The sequence below is a fragment of the Mangifera indica genome, chromosome 6 (genome assembly GCF_011075055.1).
Source record: "Mangifera indica cultivar Alphonso chromosome 6, CATAS_Mindica_2.1, whole genome shotgun sequence".
Taxonomy (NCBI): domain Eukaryota; kingdom Viridiplantae; phylum Streptophyta; class Magnoliopsida; order Sapindales; family Anacardiaceae; genus Mangifera; species Mangifera indica.
In genome coordinates, this window is record NC_058142.1 from 14,958,271 (window position 1) to 14,976,703 (window position 18,433).

General features: G+C 32.2%; 3 protein-coding genes across 16 annotated transcripts in view; 2 read left to right on the forward strand and 1 right to left on the reverse strand.

Moving 5' to 3' along the window:
* Positions 1–18,433, forward strand: part of LOC123218328 (pentatricopeptide repeat-containing protein At1g30610, chloroplastic-like) — a 147,603-nt gene that overhangs the window by 62,225 nt on the left and 66,945 nt on the right. Inside the window, exon 5 of one of the 2 annotated variants that reach the window (XM_044639748.1) lies at positions 109–222. The exons of the other annotated variant lie outside the window; for it this stretch is intronic. Coding sequence (XP_044495683.1) covers positions 109–222 — 114 coding nt within the window. The remainder of the gene's footprint in view (positions 1–108; positions 223–18,433) is intronic. 2 annotated transcript variants of the gene reach the window in all.
* LOC123218322 (putative disease resistance RPP13-like protein 1) overlaps positions 1–18,433 on the reverse strand; it is a 137,898-nt gene that overhangs the window by 44,481 nt on the left and 74,984 nt on the right. Inside the window, exons 1-7 of one of the 13 annotated variants that reach the window (XM_044639716.1) lie at positions 6,896–11,363; positions 6,767–6,806; positions 6,525–6,642; positions 6,187–6,248; positions 5,918–6,107; positions 5,734–5,815; positions 5,271–5,644 (exon numbers count right to left, since the gene is read on the reverse strand). In XM_044639716.1, coding sequence (XP_044495651.1) covers positions 6,965–11,173 — 4,209 coding nt within the window. In that variant the 5' untranslated portion in view covers positions 11,174–11,363 and the 3' untranslated portion in view covers positions 5,271–5,644; positions 5,734–5,815; positions 5,918–6,107; ... (2 more) ...; positions 6,767–6,806; positions 6,896–6,964. Of the gene's footprint in view, positions 1–5,270; positions 5,645–5,733; positions 5,816–5,917; positions 6,108–6,186; positions 6,646–6,766; positions 6,807–6,895; positions 11,365–18,433 lie in introns of those variants that run through there. The other 12 variants (XM_044639731.1, XM_044639732.1, XM_044639727.1 and 9 more) reach the window with 12 other exon arrangements.
* On the forward strand, positions 2,032–2,887 carry LOC123218334 (pentatricopeptide repeat-containing protein At1g30610, chloroplastic-like). The gene is made up of 2 exons (XM_044639758.1): positions 2,032–2,375; positions 2,686–2,887. Exons 1-2 carry the CDS (start codon positions 2,151–2,153, stop codon positions 2,767–2,769), a joined length of 309 nt encoding a protein of 102 aa, XP_044495693.1. The 5' UTR covers positions 2,032–2,150; the 3' UTR covers positions 2,770–2,887.

An 18,433-nucleotide genomic window follows, 5' to 3' on the forward strand; every position in this document is an offset into this window, starting at 1 on the left:
TTATTCAAAGAAATGCAGACTGTAGTATTTCTATTTGGATACTCAGATATACTATATGTGAAAACTTTTAACATAACGCTGACATGTAGATGTCTTGTGTTTTTCAAGGTCTTAAATGCTTGTGTCAAGCGGAAAAATTGGGAAGGAGCATTTTGGGTTTTGCAGCAAATAAAAGAAAAAGGTCAGAAGCCTTCTGCTTCAACATATGGACTGGTTATGGAGGTTGCAGTCTTCTAGTATCTCTCTAACTGCTGTTTATTATCTCTTATTTATTTAAAGTAGTCATATGCTTTAGTAATAGTTTAATGTATTTGTTACATCATAGTGAATAAAAAAGGGTAATTAAGTGGTTTTTTTTTTTTTTAATTTCAACTTGGAAATACATATCCTTTTATGACCTTCATTCTACATTTTTGTTTAGAAAATTGCAATGTAACTTATTTTAGTAATTTTCTTTTTTGAAGATGTAAAATGTAAGAATGTAACAGAAAGCCATTGTTTACTGTTTGCTTAAAACACACCCTCAAAATTTTTTAATCATGCTCAGCTTCATTATCCTAGCGAAAAGGCCTTTCTCATCTCTTTCATAGTCTTTGTTGAAATATATGCTTGTTCAGCATGGACTTTTACATTTTTATATTTACAAATTGATATTTTCTGTTGGAATTTTATTTATGAAGTTTTTCTGATTTACAAATATGTATCCAATCTTGCAGTTATGAAAGAATTAGGGATTTTGAACATTAATGATAACAGAAAAAGTGATTTAGGTTCGAGATGGGACTGTGTATCAAAACAATGTAGGCAAATAACAAGTCTTGGACAATTATTGTTATTTGTTCCTTCAAAACTCTTATTATAATGTTTCTTGGAGAATATTATTTGGTGATATAATCTTGGATCATGATATATTTATCTATATCTGTGTGTGTATTTAATTGTGAATCATGCAATATGTTTGCACCTGTCAAAGCGTCTTTTTGAGCAGTTTTGTGACTTTTGTCTCATAGTAGTAACATAATTCGAGGAACTGATCATAGGCTAGCTTGGTTTTCTTTGGCTTTAGTCATTTCAGTTGCATCAATCATCAGGAAAATGTGACAATTTATTACCGGCAATATTTTTGCATACGCATGTGATGTTGGCATTTGGAAAGTACAACTTGGTGCATGATTTTTTCAGGGAAGTGCAGAAGTCTTTTATTCCAAATGCTTTAGTATATAAAGGTATTTCAGTGATCTAACCTGTTTCTGCATGCAATTACGTGCAATTTCATTTTACAAATGGCTCTCCGTTATATGCCGTTCTTGTGAATACTCTTTGGAGAGAAGGTAAAATAGATGAGGCTGTTTTGGCTGTTCAAGGCATGGAAAGTAGAGGAACTGTGGGTTCAACTACCCTTTATTATGACCTTGCAAAATGTCTTTGTAGTGTGGAAGGTGGCAAGAAGCACTAATTCAGGTAGATATGTCACAGGCTAAAATTTCCGACTTGCTTGTGCGGCATCCCTAATACAGTCTACGAGAGGATCAACTTTCCATATGCCCATATTATAGTTTAGGGTCATTGATTTCGTCCTACCTTGGACTCGGGGGTAGCGGCTCTAGCTTCCAACTAATTTGTACAAGAGTGGTCTAATCTCCCTTCAATGCACCCCCTGCTACATTGTGTATGTCTTGTGGCTAGAGTGTCCTGAACAAATAACAACACACTCACGAAACCAACAACTACGCACACTTTTTCTTAAGTATGTCCATCAACCATGTCTACCCAAGCCCTCGTCACACTCACTAATCTTGAGCTGTGACATTAGGTTTCAATCTTTCTACCATGTGTAAGATCATATCTCTGTGGTTTATTATGTTACAACTATATAAGATCACGACACGAAGCTGATCTGCTGACCTTACAATGGAAATGTAGACATTTTTATTTTTTGATTTATGACTTAACTTGGTTCTTTCCTTTTAAGGATGGAAAAGATATTAAGGTCGCAGGCAAGCCTTTGGCGGTAACTTACACTGGATTAATTCAAGCTTGTCTGGACTCTGGGAACATTGAAAACGCTGCAGAGATCTTCAACCAAATGAAGGGCTTCCGCTTTCCCAATCTGGTTGCTTGCAACATAATGTTGAAAGCTTATCTGGAAAATGGTTTCTTTGAGGAAGCAAAGAAGCTCTTCCAGAAGGGGCCCTGATAACAGGGGTCTAGTGGTACCGGATATCTGCACATTCAACACCATGTTAGATGCATGCATTGCGGAGAAGAGATGGGATGACCTTGAGCATGTATATAAAAAAGTGTTGCAGCATGGATTCCATTTCAATGCAAAACGCCATATCCAAATGATATTGGATGCTTCAAGAGCTGGAAGGGTATGTTCTGAGTTCTCTTAAAATTAATTTCATTTCAAGTGCTTATTTATACCTGCTGCAATGGGTTGCACACACCAATATGCCAAACTTGGACACTGTTTGACTAACTCATGTAGAGCCATTGAGACGAATGTCTCCGAATTTGTGATATAATTGTCTTGATGGCATCTGTTGTTGCTGATTTCTGTAATCATAATACAATTTAGAAAATTTCTTCATTCTGGATTGCGAGTTTTCTGTTTTTTTTTTTTTCATTTTTGCCCTCCATCAAAGCTATGAAATCACTGTTTCCTGCTATTTCTGCTGGCAGGTAGAGCTACTGGAAACAACTTGGAAGCACCTTGTGCAGGTGAACCAGGTAGATAAGCAATTTGAAATATCATCAAGTCATTGAGTAATTTACTCTTGCAATTCAAAATTTTTTTATCATGTGATAATATGTTAATTTATTTGTATACGTCAATAATAACTGTTTGTATATGAAGTATTAGTATATAATATTGTCTTTTGAATGATAAAATGTATTAACCGAGTAATTAAAATGAAATTTATAAATAATTCTTTTTCAACTTCTTAAGTTGTCAAAATGAAAGTATATGTTAGTATTAAGATCTTCAAATATTATTGAGATTTTATTTTAAGAATTACAGCGATGAAAATGACAGAAATAAATAAATAAAATAAATTATAATTTTCATAAATCATATCGAACCTATAGGTTGTGTGCGGAGGGTATTAGGATCCAGCTTTTAGGTTCATTAAAAAAATAAAAATAAACATATAATATTGAGGGTTGACCTTTTAAAAGCCTATAGAGGCATAATCTAAAGGGTCATGGATAGTGTCCAGAGCCTTATCATATCGCATGTTGGCACAACATGACTAATGGATATAACAAGCCACGCTCAATTTGGTTTGGGATGGCCATGACCATGTCTAGTTGTATTCTATAATTAAAGAGGAATAAGTTAATAGGCTTAACAATGGGTCGAGTCTAGTTGTATTCTATAATTAGAGAGGAATGAGTTAATAGTCCCAACAATAGGTCGAGTGTACTTTCTCAGTGATGTCCCTTTCCCTCTTTTCTTCTCTTTAAGGATGTTTTCTTTGTCCTATCACCTTCAACCATGTCATCTTGTGTTTTAATCAAACCTTAATTTTTCTATCATTTTCTTAGGGCAACAATTTTAACTAATCAAAATTTTAAAAATTAAAATAATCACTATTTATTATTAAATATATTGTCGAATATTTTTAAAATATACTATATGCTTACATGGTTATAATATGAGTACAAATTTATTTCTATCTATAATCCAAGGTAGGGTAGGATATAATTCAGGTCGACCCAAATAATATCTAGCTCAAGATTAACTCAAATTTAAAATAATCAACTTCACCTTCCTTACATTTTTATATGTTTAGGTCATTTGTTATTTCATGTTTTACTCTCCTTTACAATTTCAAATTATAACTTTGATTTTGTCTCCTCTCTTTTTTTATGTCTAAAGCTTCTCTCCTCTTCAGTGTTTAAACTCGTCTCTTCTCTATTTTCCGCTTCTCCAATATCGGAGAATGCTTGAAAAATCGATTTTGTCAAAATATACATTGTTTATTAGTTGTCGGTTGATAGATCAAATTTGTTGAATATGCATCTTATTGTAGCTAAAAAGTTGTATTTTTATTATTTCTTAAAGAAATATAGATTGTTGTATTTTTTTTTTAATAGAATTTATTATTTATGGAAAAACCTTTATATTTTTATATTTATACGTTTTTTCATGTTTCTATTTCCTATATTTTTTAGAAAATAAGTTTTAGCATTTTTGTTTCTACATTGTGGCATTTTCGTTCCCATGCTACCTAGCTTGTAGGATATTTACTTGAATCATATTTGGAGCACTAGTTGCAAAGCTTGTCATGCCTTTGTGCTTTTAACACTATTAAAATGGTAATGACTCAATGACAAGTCAACTAGACATTGTTTATCTTACCAACAATATTAATTGTTCACCTTTCCAATGATAGAGCATTCACCTTGCTAGCAATACTCCAGTGTCACTGTGCATCAGCTCAAGCTCGAGCTACATATTATTGTTTCGATCAGAACTTGAGGAAACTTGAGCCACTCATAGGTTTGGTTCAGTTCAGATCAAATGCACCCTCTTACACATAAGATGTTTTCACAAGTATTTATTATCATTATGAATCCTCATAATTCATGTATATGGCTAGATGTTTTATACCATTGTGTCATGTGGGTCTATTACATTCTTGGTGCATGATCATAATTTGCTTAATATATGTCTAGTATAGTGATCAGAATTTATTCGACATTGAAATACTGATGACACAGTATAAATGTTTTATTAGCTTCATTTTTAGGAAGATTGATTGAATTAACTTGCACCAATTTCTTTTCTGTAAATCATGTTGTTTGAGTTGTATGTTCCTGTGAAAAATGAAACCTGTTGTTGTGGATCGGTCAAATTGGGATTATTTTGTAAATTTAAATGCTTTCTTCTCCTTTGCCTTCCTAATTTTTGTTTGCAAAGGGAAGGTTCTCAATAGTTGAAATGTGATCTGAATGCCAAGCATAACTTTTTATGAATACTTCATGTAAACTCATTCAAGTTATTGATACACTAGACCTTGAAGTTTCTGATGGTCATAGTTCTACAAATTTGGCTTAATTCTTACATCACTACTAGATTTTTATTTTTTAGAAATTAAGTTAGATTGATTATTTGAAGAGGATAATACGAACAGATCAATTTTCTTCGGATAAAGAAACTGCTTCTGTTGTGGTGCCTATGGAAGTCTGTGATATGGTTTTGGTTGTTCAGCTTTGATTAATTAAGGGAAATTTGTCTCTCACTTCACTCTCAAGCAAAGTCATCAAAACACAAATTAAGTGCAGAAAGTAAAGAAGACACAAGGATTTTTACATGGTTCAGCTAAGATATATCTTAGCCTACATCCATGGGACCATGTCCGGCTCAAATCAAATCACTAAGCTAAAATTCAATTGTCAATTACAAAGTTGAAATCAAACACATAATGCAAAGACTTACCTTTTACTGAATTACTTTTTAAAGTCACTTACTTTCAGTTGTTAATACCCATATCTGAAATACATAGAGTATCTTGTTCAGGTTGTTCAAACTCCGCTTGAACTTTAAGTTGAAATTCTTTCATTTGTTGGTCTTGAACTTCCTTCAAGTACCAACCATAGGGTTGTATCTCACGATATGAACAATCTAACAAACCTATAAGAGAAAGAGTAGAAAATTAGAGAACAAAAACACAAAACAACCTACCCAAAATAACAAATGATTTAAGCATAAAAAAAACTCACTCAAATTTCAGTAAGAGACCAGTTGTACATTTAAATCATGAAGAACTCAAATAATTGCTTGTATATGATTTCAACAATATATCTAGACAACAAATAACAATTTTGAATTCAGATAAAGAAGATGAAAGTTGCACTTGAATGGAAAATAAAAACAAGATGTGAACATAGTTTGCCAAATTCTTACAGCGGACATTTGCTGCTCTGTTGCCACAATTTTTCGGCCTTTAAATTCCTGCTATCACCACAATACGCTTCTGGTGCAATGGAGTGACAATAAGATTTATTACATATCCAGGAAGCCCTCTCTGAAATTTTGGAATTTTTGAACCATAATCACTTTCAATTCACCCCAACGACGAAGTGGATCGATCATCCTATGAAGGAATTTAAGCGAATATATGTATTAATAATTGCAAAATATTGGAATTTGAATTGAAAACTTTCTTCAATTACCTTTTTATGTCCATGAGCGAACTTCTGCCTCCAATTGTTTCTCCATCTCAATTACTTTTTTACTTTAAAGGAATTTAAAAAAGGGATTTTTTAAAACCAAGGTGCTATGGACGTGTATTATATTATTTACGTAAGAGAAAATAAAGATTGATGCAAAATTTCAAATCAAAAACTCTCTCTCTCTCTCTCTCTCTCTATATATATATATATATATATAGCTAAGCAAATGAGGGATATTTACCAAATTTGCTTACATGAAGTTGGAAGGAAAATTTAGCAGATATATGTTTCAATAATTGCAAATATTGGAATTTGAATTGAGAACTTTCTTCAATTACCTTTTTGTGCACCAAGAAAAGCTGAAAAATCCTTTTAAGGTAAAAACATGAGCGAACATTTAGTATCCTAATAGACTATTCCTCCAACTTTGAATTCAATCAACGCTTCACTTGCTTCCTGCTATAGAAAACATAAAATTCAGGCAGAGCACTTGTTCCAAGAGACTAAACATGATCTTATCTGTATTCAAATCATTATTATTGAAGTTAATTTTTTAATAAATACAAGATGCTCAAATTACCTGCCCACTGTGGTTGTCTCCTTGATGTGATGATGATCATCTGGTAAGTTAAAATAAGAGTAACTTAACTTAAGACACAGGATATAAAATACATTGTCAATATAAAAAGCTATGGATAAAACCACACGCCTTGAATTGAATGAAACAGAGATGATTATCTGACTTCATGCTTTGATTGCAATTAATTCAACTCAATTCTTACTCCTTTGAATTGAAGAGAACTTCTCCGTCGATTCTAACTCTAGGGATGTGAGCAATCTTTGAGCAATACTTCCCTTTACCTCTCCTCCAATGTTTTATTATCAATGGACATCCGCAAATTCTTAATTCCAGAAGTAAGGGTGGCGGGCTTCTGAGGGATTTGAGCTTTGGGCAATCTAAAATCCACAAGGTTTGAAGAGAAGTAAGATTTCTCAGGCATGAAACTGATTTGAGCTCTGGGCAATCGGAAATCCACAAGGTTTGAAGAGAAGTAAGATTTCTCAGGCATGCAACTGAAACGAGCTCTGGGCATCGAAAAACACGCAAGTCTTCAAGGGTGTAGTGGCTTCCAAAATCTGGAATTGATTTGATCTCTGGGCACTCCTTAATACTGAAGCTTTTAAGTGATACAAGGCTTCCTAGGTTTGGAATTGAGTTGAGATTTGAATTCCAAATGCGCAAACTCTTAAGAGAGGAGAGTGTGCCCAAGTCTAAAATAGATCTGAATGGTGTCAAAGTAGAGATGGTCAAATCTTCAAGAGAACGGGGCATTTGTTGGTCCTCTGATATAATCAACTCCGGATCTTCAAATCCACTTATCTGAAGTGTTTTAAGAGAGGTGAGTTTGTGCAATCCCCATCTAATTAGTGTCTTACTCATTTCAACATTTCCAATTATCTCGAGAGAGGTTAGGCTAGTTGAAATACCTTCAATTGGCAACGACATCGAACTATTTCTTATGTACAAATTTTGAAGACTAGTAAGATTCTGTATGCCGAACAAATCAAGATTTTGAAGACCATTTAAAAACATCCTTTTAAGACACGATGTACTGTGAAATGCCTCTTCTATTGACCTCAGCCTTGGACAATTCCAAATAGCGAGGACTTCAAGTTTTTTATATACGCCCCTGCTTCTTGGTGATAATGTTGTCAGATTTATACAACTTTGAATGACTAGGGTTTTGAGTGTGTTAGACAACAATCTTTGTGATGATAGATGCGTGAGAGATTCGCAACTATAAATCTGTAAGGATTCAAGAAGAGTAGAACTGATACCTTCCAAATGATGTAATTTCTTACACTCTGATATCTCCAGCTGTTTTAGTGACCGAGGCAGAGTGTTTCTAGCAATGAATAATAAAGAATGACAGTAGCTAATTGCCAACCTTTCTATGTTGTTTTGCTTCAATCTTTTCAGTAAAGATTTTAGAGCCTCACAATCGGAAATCTTAAGATCACTCAATTTAGGAAGAAAGATGGTGTTTAGAAATGAAATACTACAATTTGTTATACTTAAGCTTTTAACAGAGGTGAGGCTATGACTCCATTTTATTGTCTTCTCAACACAATTGAAATTTTGACTCAACCAATTTTCATACTTTGAATCTGCAATATTTGGAAGAGATTCAGACTTAAAGGACATTATCTCATCAATAGAACTACTAGTAGGCACCACTTTCTTACACTCATCAATTTTGAACACGGTGCACTTTGGAAAACTTGAGAATGAAACCATCAACTTTGCACACACATTAATCACAAGTTCTTCCAGTAAAGGAAGATGATCATGCAATTCCACAGTAAGTTCAGGACATTCAATAATTGAAAGCTCACGAAGTTTAGGAAATCTCTCAACCTTCTCATTTTCCCCTTTTGTGTCCCAATATTGACATTTTTGCAAATCCTGAAAACAAAGAATCTCCAATGAATTGAAAGGACTTTGCATGTCTATTCTTTCAAGTTTTGGCATGTTTATGATTTTTAACACTTTAAGGGAGCTCAATAGGCTTTGAGAAGGCAAGCTTGTGCAATTTTCACAATCTTCTAAGTTGAGGACCATCAATTTAGAGAGTGATGATGAAGTGCTTAACCAAGATGAAAATTCTAAACCACCATAGGATCTAATTGTTAGTTCTTCTAGATGGCTATAAGGTTTCAACATCTCAAGAACATCTTTTTCTTCTCCCTCATTTTGTGGGATATCAAATTGAGACCCCCACTCTAATGACAACACTTTTAAATCTCTTTTGTTGTTTAATATAAACCCACATGTTTGCTTTGCATTCTCTAAGTTTGAAATGCAAAGCTCACCTTTAAGAAAATTTAAGCTCTTCAAATCTTCTAAATTAGAACTCGATTCTTTGCCCACTATAAAATCAGATAACATTCGGAGATTTTTCAATTCCTTCATTCCGGATGGCATTTCTTTCAATGAATTCTGACCACTTATATCAAGATGATATAGATTGGTCAAATCTCTCAAGTTAGAAGGTAACTTCATGAGACAAGAACATTCTTTTAATAACAAAGTTTGCAAATTCAGTAAAGAGCATGTTGATTCAGGCAAACAGTTAATCCTGGTGTAAGAAAAGTTTAGATACCTTAGATGCATCAAATCTCCAATTGAATCAGGTAAATGAGTGATGCAGTACCGTTCAAAGGACAATACTCTCAACTTCTTTAATTGTGGCAACAAGTCAAAAATAACCTTAGCACTTATAAATTGTTCACCGTAATAGGAAGAGCTCATGAACAGCGGCAAGAATGTTCTTAGACTCCTAAGTTTTTCCAAGCCTCTGAATCTGTCTTCTCCCTCTATTCTATAAGGAATATAAGAAAAATGACGAATCCTTTCACTACATTCCGATAGCTTGATAATGACTTGCTCGGAGCTTAAATTGAATTCTTTAGAAACAGATTCAGCTAGATTATGAAGAAGGTCATGCATTACATATGTAGAATCATAATTACTTGACTTTTGAAAAAGTGACCTTGAATATAAATCACGAAAATACTGACTTGTCTCATCCAGTTGCCCATCAGTTGGTCGAACGATACCTTCTGCCATCCACAAAAGTACAAGTTCCTCCTCCTTGAACTCATAGTCTTCTGGAAAAATTGTGCAGTAAGCAAAACATCTTTTTAAATGAGGAGGGAGATAAAGATAACTTAACTTTAATACTGGGAGAGCATCATTTTCTTTAGAAGAATTCCATATTTTGCTGTCCAGTATTTCTTCCCAAGTATCAATCGACTTAGAGTGTAGAAGACCACCAAGGGTCTTTGCTGCCAAAGGCAGGCCACTACACCTTTTAAGGACCTTCTCATAAATTGTCTCTGTAATTTGGTCTGTATAAGCAGCTGTACCAGTTGGAAGTGCATGCTCCTGAAACAAGGATTTACAAGCTTCATTGGATAAACATGGTAAATGATAAGTATCCGAGCATCTTATTGTTTTTGCAACATTTTCATCGCGTGTTGTGACGATCATCGTGCTTCCGCGTGCACCAGTTTTGAAAGGAGACGTTAGCTTTTCCCAGTCGTTGTATTTCACCTTCCAAACATCATCTAATACTATCAAGAATTTTTTCCCACTTACTGCCTTTTGCAGTTCAACTTGCACTCCATTTAAATCACTAGGAATGGAGGACGTGGAGTCTTTTAATGACTGAAGGAGACTCTTTGAGATCGTTAAAATATCGAAATTGGTAGAAACACAGATCCAAGCGTTTTTCTTTAATTCGAAGCCTTCCGGTTCCTTGTGATTGTACACCTCTCGAGCAATTGTAGTCTTGCCGATCCCTCCCATGCCGACTATGGCTATCACTCGAAAGTTGTTACCACAAGGTGGATCGCTTTTCACCATCTCAACTAGTTTGGCTTTATCTTCATCTCTGCCATGGACAAATTTTTCAGGTGGCACGCTTGAAGTTTCCTCTGGTCTTTGCGGTGTGACATTACTTGGTGTTCCTACAGGAAGGTCTTTCATCAATAATCTTTGCTGGTGGAGTTGTTCCAACCGATTATTGATCTCTTTAATCTTGGAGCCAATTTTAACATTGAACAAGGGGCCAGGAAAATTAGCACAGAGGAACCTCGATCCGTTGCTAGAGCTTGCCTGCTGTTCTACCTTGAGTCTCCGTCGCAAAGCTTCATAGGAAAACTCATCCAGCACGTCTTCTGCATCATAAGCCCAGTGTTGAAGATCGTCAAGCCACTCTTTTAAGGGCCCATCCGTCAGTTGTATGTCTTCTGCACGGTCGAGCAGATTTTTAATCATTCTCAACTTTTTTTCGAGAGCTTCTAGCTCTGAATCTACCCCTCCAACAAGTTGCCTGGCAAATCCCCGCACCTCATCAGATCGCAATACATGAAGCAACCCCTCGAAGAGTTGAGAGACAAGGGGGTCAATCAAAAATGCCATGGAAGAAAGGAATTAGGATTATTAGAACAAGAGAATTACCGATGAATATGAGCGCAATTAGCCAAGAGAAATTGGTTACTTTTATCTAGTAGAGCTGAAAAACTGAACTCAAGATACGAGGAGTGAGAGGTCTAATGGAAGCCGTGTGGACTCCACAATCACATGGGGTGTGGACTCCGAAAGTGGGTCTTCACCTTCGTTTTAATCATAATCTTTTGTTTTTTGTTTTTTTTTTGTTGTGACTTTTTTCTAACACCGATAAAAGCTGTGGTTTTCTTCATTGATATATCAATGGTTGAATTCCACAGCATCCTACCTAATATATTTTAGAGCCAGCTAGACCTCTCACTTCCTGTGTCTCAGAGTTCAATTTTTCAGCACGATCAGAGAAAAGTAACCAATTTCTCTTGGCTAATTGCGCTCATAATTCTCCTGTTGTAGTAATCCTAATTCCCTTCTCCTCGTTTTCATTTTTCTATTTTATCGGTGAATAAAGTTGAAACATAAATGAATTTTTCTTGTTTATTTTTAAATGTAGGAAATTATGATCATGAACAATTTTATGTCAATTAAATAATATAGATAATGTCTTATTTTGTTAATAGTACTCATATTAATATGATATGATTAATTATAATTTTATCTTTAAATTATTTTATTTGTTTAAATTAAAACGTCATGTAAAGTAGTTTTAATATTTAAAAGTTTATAAGATGTTTAATTATTCATCTTTTATCATATATATATATATATATATATATATATATATATATATATATATATATATATATATATATCAAATATCTCTCTTCAATTCATAACTCTACTCACCAAATAAAAAGAAACTCAAACCTCTTATATTAACTTCATCTTAATCCCAATTTCAATCTTTTACTTTATGGAATTTTATTAGACCAATTAGGATTGCCTCCCCTATTATTTTATTTTATTTCTGCTCTATTTTTCCGTAAATATTGAATATCATTATCGTTATTTTGCAATCAATTCTTCTCCATGTATATAACTAGGTATTTTTATAAATAAAATAACATCTTCATTGCATCATCTTATTTTCAACACTAAAGTATAATACATCAAATATTTAATTTAAAGACAAAATATTTAGAGATGATTTTAATTTTATCTTATAATATTATTTTTAGAGATAAAGTTTTCATTTTATCCCAAAATGATTATTTTTGCATTAAACTTAAAATTTATTTTTTAGAACATTTTTAGTTTCATTTCAAAATGATAATTTTAGAGACAATTTTATTTTTGTCTCATAATCTAGGATTTATTTTTATGAATAATTTTAGTTTTGTCCCAAAATAATAATTTTAGTGGACGAAATTTTAATTTCATCCCCCAAAACTTAGGATTCATTTTTAGAGATATTTTTATTTTCATCCCAAATTATAATTTTAGGGTTTCGTCCTAAAAAACTTAGGATTTACTTTTGGTGACAATTTTAATTTCATCCCAAAATGATAATTTCAAGGGATGAAATTTTAATTTTGTTCCCAAAAACTTAGGATTCATTTTTAGAGATATTTTTTGTTCCATCTTAAAATGATAATTTTAGAGACAAATTTATTTTTGTCTCATAATGATAATTTTACTTAGATTTTGTTTTTAAAGACATTTTTAGTTTCATCCCAGAATAATAATTTTAATGATGATTTTATTTTTATTCCAAAATGGTAAATAAATGATTTTATTATGATTTCAATATTGTCCCAAATTGATCATTTAGGGGATGAAACTTTAATTTCGTCCAACAAAATTTAAAATTTATATTTAGGGATCATTTTAGTTTTGCTTTGGAATGAACATTTTAAAGCTAATTTCATCCATCAAAATTAAGGGTGAAAATAAAAAACTCTAAATGATGATTTTATCCCTAGTTGTAACAACAAAAATTAACGGATTGATAGATATTTAGGTTTTCAAAAGTTAATAAAAATCACTTTGAATTTTCACTATACCTTAGGTGGGAATAAATCTTTTGGCCTAAAACAAAAGGTTAAGATTAAAAGGAAGATGAAGACTCACTTTTGGAGTTCGCACGCCAATTGTGGAGTCCACACGGTTTCCATTAATACTTATCATTGTCGTGTGGACTCCACAACCACATGGCGTGTACTCCAAAACTAGGTCTTCATCTTCATTTTAATCTTAATCTTTTGTTTTTTTTTTATCAAACAGCTTATTCATGTTCTTTAGCTAAAAAATTACAATGAAATTCCAAAACTTTCAAAAATCTAGTTTAAATATGTAGTTTATATATTTATTCATTAGTCCTTGTATTTAAAAAAATAAAAAATAAGATTTGAAACTTATACTTTATTTACATTTCTAGTGGTAATTAAAGTTTATGTATAAACTAATATGTTAACATATGATTTAAAGGTTTATTGTAAAATTCTCTTTTGAATAGATAATTGTATTACATAATTAGAGAAGGGGTCAAAGGACTTATTCCCACCACGGTTTGCTGAATTTCCAAATTAGTATTTGTTAAATATTAAAAACTCAAATTGTCACCAGTAGACTATTAAAATTAACTGAATCAGTTAGTTCTAGATAGACCTGGCCACGGTTCATGAACCGCCAGTTTTCGGTTCGAAAACATAAGGACCCTGAACCGAAACCGTAACAGAACGGTTCGTACACGGTTCGGAACCGTCGGTTCCGGTTCATGGCCTCGTTTCGGAACTGACGGTTTCGATTCGAAATCGATATTGAACAGTCAATTCTAATACATGATCTTGATTTAATTTTTAAATTATTAATTACAATAATTGAAAATTAAAAGAAAGGCTTGGACTTAATTACAATAAATAAAATTAATTATATAAATAAATTATATGATTAATTATAAAAGATAATAAATAAATAATAAATAAAATTAATTATAGAAATAAATTCTATAATTAATTATGAATTGTATAAAAAAAATTGAAATTGAAATTAATAAAAAATTAAGAAAGAATTTAATTAAATTTAATAAAATTTGATTGAATTGAAAGATTGAAAGAGTATTAAGAGTTTAAAGAATGAGAATGAGAGTTTTAAGGATTGAGTGAGAGAGTGGAGAGACTGAAATTTGAGAGAATAGAATTTGAAGGGATATATATAGGAAAAAACTTTTTTGAAAAAAATTAAAAATAGGAGGGTGAATTGAGATTCAAAGAAATTGTAGGTCCCCTGCAATTTTCCCTTCAAGCCAACGGTTCCCTGCGCAGGAAACCGTTGGCTTTTTTAAAAAAATTCAAAAAAAATTCAAAAAAAATTCAAATTTTTTCGGTTTAGCACAGTAAACTACCGGTTCATAAACCAGGTGTGAACCGGCGGTCTCACGGTTCCAATTTATGTAAACTGAAACCGAACCGTAGAACCCCAGTTTTGGTTCCGATTCAATCCGGTTCTAGGTCTGCTGGTTCCGGTTTTGGTTTTAGGCGGGCCGGTTTCGGTCCGATTCATGGGCCAAACCGGCCCGTGGCCAGGTCTAGTTCTAGGGGTAAAATAGTGATTTAACTAATATATTAAAATAATAAAAATTTATCTCATTTCCCACATGGTTTAGAAAACTAATAATTTCTCCTAGGATTAAGTTTTGAAAAATCACATTTTCCCCCTATGGTTTCATTTTCAACCTACTTTTCTCCAATGATCAAAATTCGGTGATGACCTTTCTTCTTCGTTGCCTAACTCCATTTGATTATGTCTCCTATTGCCATCTTCGTCTCTAAATGAAAATGAATCATTCTTAATTTAAAAAGAGCTTGAGATTTTGAACTGAGACCATTGATCAATCTAATCAATTACTGTCGAAGAGAGACCAAAAACTTGAACCACCAAGAAAGATGTTGGTACCAACGAAGAGAGTTAGACATTGTGTGAGAACCAGGAGGAAAGCATGGCACAAAATTAGAGAGATAGAAGACGCAACAATGACGAGACAGGAGGAAGTTGTATCATGAAGGCATCAGAAGGGAGCTCGAACGTTGGAGAGAAAGAGAGGTTGACGTCAACTGAATCTTAGGTAGAGAAAAGGACATTAGAGATGGAGGAAGAGAGTCATCGAAAAATGATAAGGAAACTGAACTAGATCAAAAGAAAACTAAAAATTCCAAAAGGCTATATGGTGACGCAAAGAAAAAAAAAAGAGGGGGTTAGTGTAAAATTGCAAACCTATAAATAGGAAACCCTAAATGCTTGGCGGGAAATTGTAGATTTTCAAACCTGAAAAAAAATTAGGTTTTTTTTGGCAGGGATTGTTAGTTTTTAAAGTTTAGGAGGGAAAGGAATAAAATTTTAAAACTAACGGATTTTGTAAACTTTATCAAATAACAAATAGGTATTTGAATTTTTGAAAATTTTTTTTAATTAACCTGGGACCCTGCTAGTATTTTGTTAGATTGATAAACTTGAAATACAATGATTAGACTCACAATTACTGTATCAGGTAAATCAAAGTTTTATAAGTATGACAGAGGCTCGAACTCAACCTTGTAAGTTCTAATACTTCACCAATTTTACTAACTCTTGAGGTCTAATTATTTTAAAATTAATAAATAAAAATTTGGAAAAAGAATAAACCTTGAATGGGAATAAGTCTTTCGCCTTTAGAGAAGAAGGAAAAAGTTTTCTCTTAGGGCTTAGCCTTCTTTTTAGTGGTGTCCCTTTCTCTTAAGGATCATAATTGTTATTAAGCATTAACTTTATATAATTAATATCAGAAGATCATAACTAATAAATGACTTGTTGTATTGACTATGAACTAAGTAAAGTGATCCAAATCTTTAATTACAATCGTATTGTCAAATTATAATATTTTTCATTATTAATATGTATTATGACATTTTAAACTATCCTTCCAAAAGATTCTTCACACTAGTAATGAAAATAACTTAAATTAAATTAAAAAATGTAATGACAAAGAAAAAGTAATAGTAAGATAGACACTTGCCTAAATGTGGTCCCCGAATTCAAAAGTCTTTGTATGAGCCTCGACCTAATTTTTTTTTTTAAAAGTCTTTACAAATTAATTTAAATTACCAAGTTTGACAATTTGTCGTAGCAACCTTAGGAGATTGGCCTAATTTTAGACATTATATGACTTATCAATAAGTCACACTATTAATGTAGATATTAATTAGAATATAATTCATGCACTAATCAATTGATATTAACAAGTATTAATAGACTGATATATTATTATGCGAATGAATAATTTTTTATTTTATAATACTCTTTTTTCCTCTAAAAAATAAGTTTTTTTTATTTGACTTAAGTTACAATTAACTTTTATTTGAGTTTAATTCAATTAGAATTCATCTCTATTGATGACTTTCAAATTCATAAGACATCAGTTTTTTGTTGAATGCACTTTGAGTAAAAATGGTGAGTCATAAATCCTAAACCCACGAAACAATAGTTGCCTTGACAAATGTTCGAGTTAATAAGAAAATAGTTGACATGTCATTATTTTGATATGTGATTTAAGTATTTATTTAATCTCTAATTCAAAATTACTCACTCACTTAATAATATATTAAATTGTTTTTATTTAAAACACTATTGTTGAGAAGTAAATGTGTATTCAAATCAAGTTGGTTTGAGCTCGAAAATGTTTGAAATGAGCTCAACTTAGGTGAGCTTGAGCCTAAAGGTTTTATATTGTCAAGCTTGAGTTTGTGTGGTGCTCAACTAATTAAGCTCACAAATCTAGAAAAATTTGATTCAAATATACTAAAACAACATTATTTTGATTTATATCTATTATAACAACATCGTTTTGATTTGTATCCATTATAACAATATCGTTTTGACTAATATGTATCAAAATGATACTGTTTTAGTCAATTTTGGCTTGACTTGATAATGTGAACCAAACTCAAATTCAACTTCCCTCAAGTTGAGCTAAACTCGAACTGGTTTAAAGTAAACATGTTGAGTTTTAAGCTAAGTTGAACTCGAACTGACTCAAATTCAAGTTTAGATTGGCTTGAACTCGAACTCCTAACAAGAAGTCAACACCAACATAGGTAAACCATATAATTTAAAGAGATGTCTTGGGCAAATTGATCATACCCACCTTCAATATACATTGTAACAACTAACCTTGTAATTATTTGCAAATCAATTCTTATTATAAAGGCAAAAAGACTTATTCCCACCCAAAGTTTAGTATATTCTCAAATTCCTATCCGCAAAATTTTAAAAACTTAAATATTGACCTTTCTATTAAAATTCTCAATAAGGGTTAAGGGTAGAAATACTTAAAAAAATAAAAATTTTTCACATCCCCCCTTCGTTTAAAAACCTAGCAATTTCCCCTCAGCCAAAGTTTGAACCCCTTAGGGTTTGCATTTTTTTCCAATGTCTTCTCCGATGATCACAGTCTGCCTTTCCACCCATCTTTTGTTGATGGACGAATTGAAGAAGGAAGACAGGTCACGATCGCTTCCATTGATGTCTCACTTTGTCGCTCTCAGATGATGATTGGATGATGCTCACTTCGTCACTGACAAGATCTGTGGATCTATTGCCTTTCCTTCTTCTTCTGTTGTTGGCAGAAGATGGGTGGGAAGGTTGACTCCAGTCACTAGAGAAGACACTAAAAAAATGCAAACTCTAGGGGGAAATAGACACTTTTTCAAACTTTGGGTAGAGAAAATTGTTAAATTTTTAAACTAAGGGGGCAATGTGATAAAATTTTAGTTTTTTAAATATTTTAAACTAAATAACATTGTTACTCTTAATCCTAACTATGACTTTTAATAGAATTGTGAGTATTAGAGTTTTTAAAATTTTATGACTAAAAGTATGAGAATAAACAATACCTTGAGTAGGAATAAATCTTTTGACCTATTATAAAATCATGTTAAAAAAAGCAAGTAACAGTGACATAAAACTCATCGGAAAAACAAAATTACAATAAAATTATTTGAATTTTATTTATATATTTATTATAAAGAAATAAAACTATATTTATGCTTTTTTATGATTTATTAGGTCCTAATCGGACTTAAATAAAGATTTTGTACACATAATTATTTTATCTATAATAAGACTAAAACACTTGTTCCCACCCAAAGTTTGATGTATTGACAAGTCCTATATATTAAGTTTTAAAAACCCAAAATATCACTCATCATTAGTTAATGTTAATAGATTCTGTTAGGAAAAAGGGTATATAAGTAAATTTATGTGCTTAAAAGTTGAGTTGCTGAAAAAGCGTGAAAAAGTGAA

Coding starts and splice junctions, on each gene's coding strand:
- LOC123218334 (XM_044639758.1), top strand. CDS start 2,151: ATGGTTTCTTTGAGGAAGCAAAGAAGCTCTTCCAGAAGGGGCCCTGAT. Junction 2,376..2,685: donor ATGCTTCAAGAGCTGGAAGG/GTATGTTCTGAG, acceptor TTCTGCTGGCAG/GTAGAGCTACTGGAAACAAC.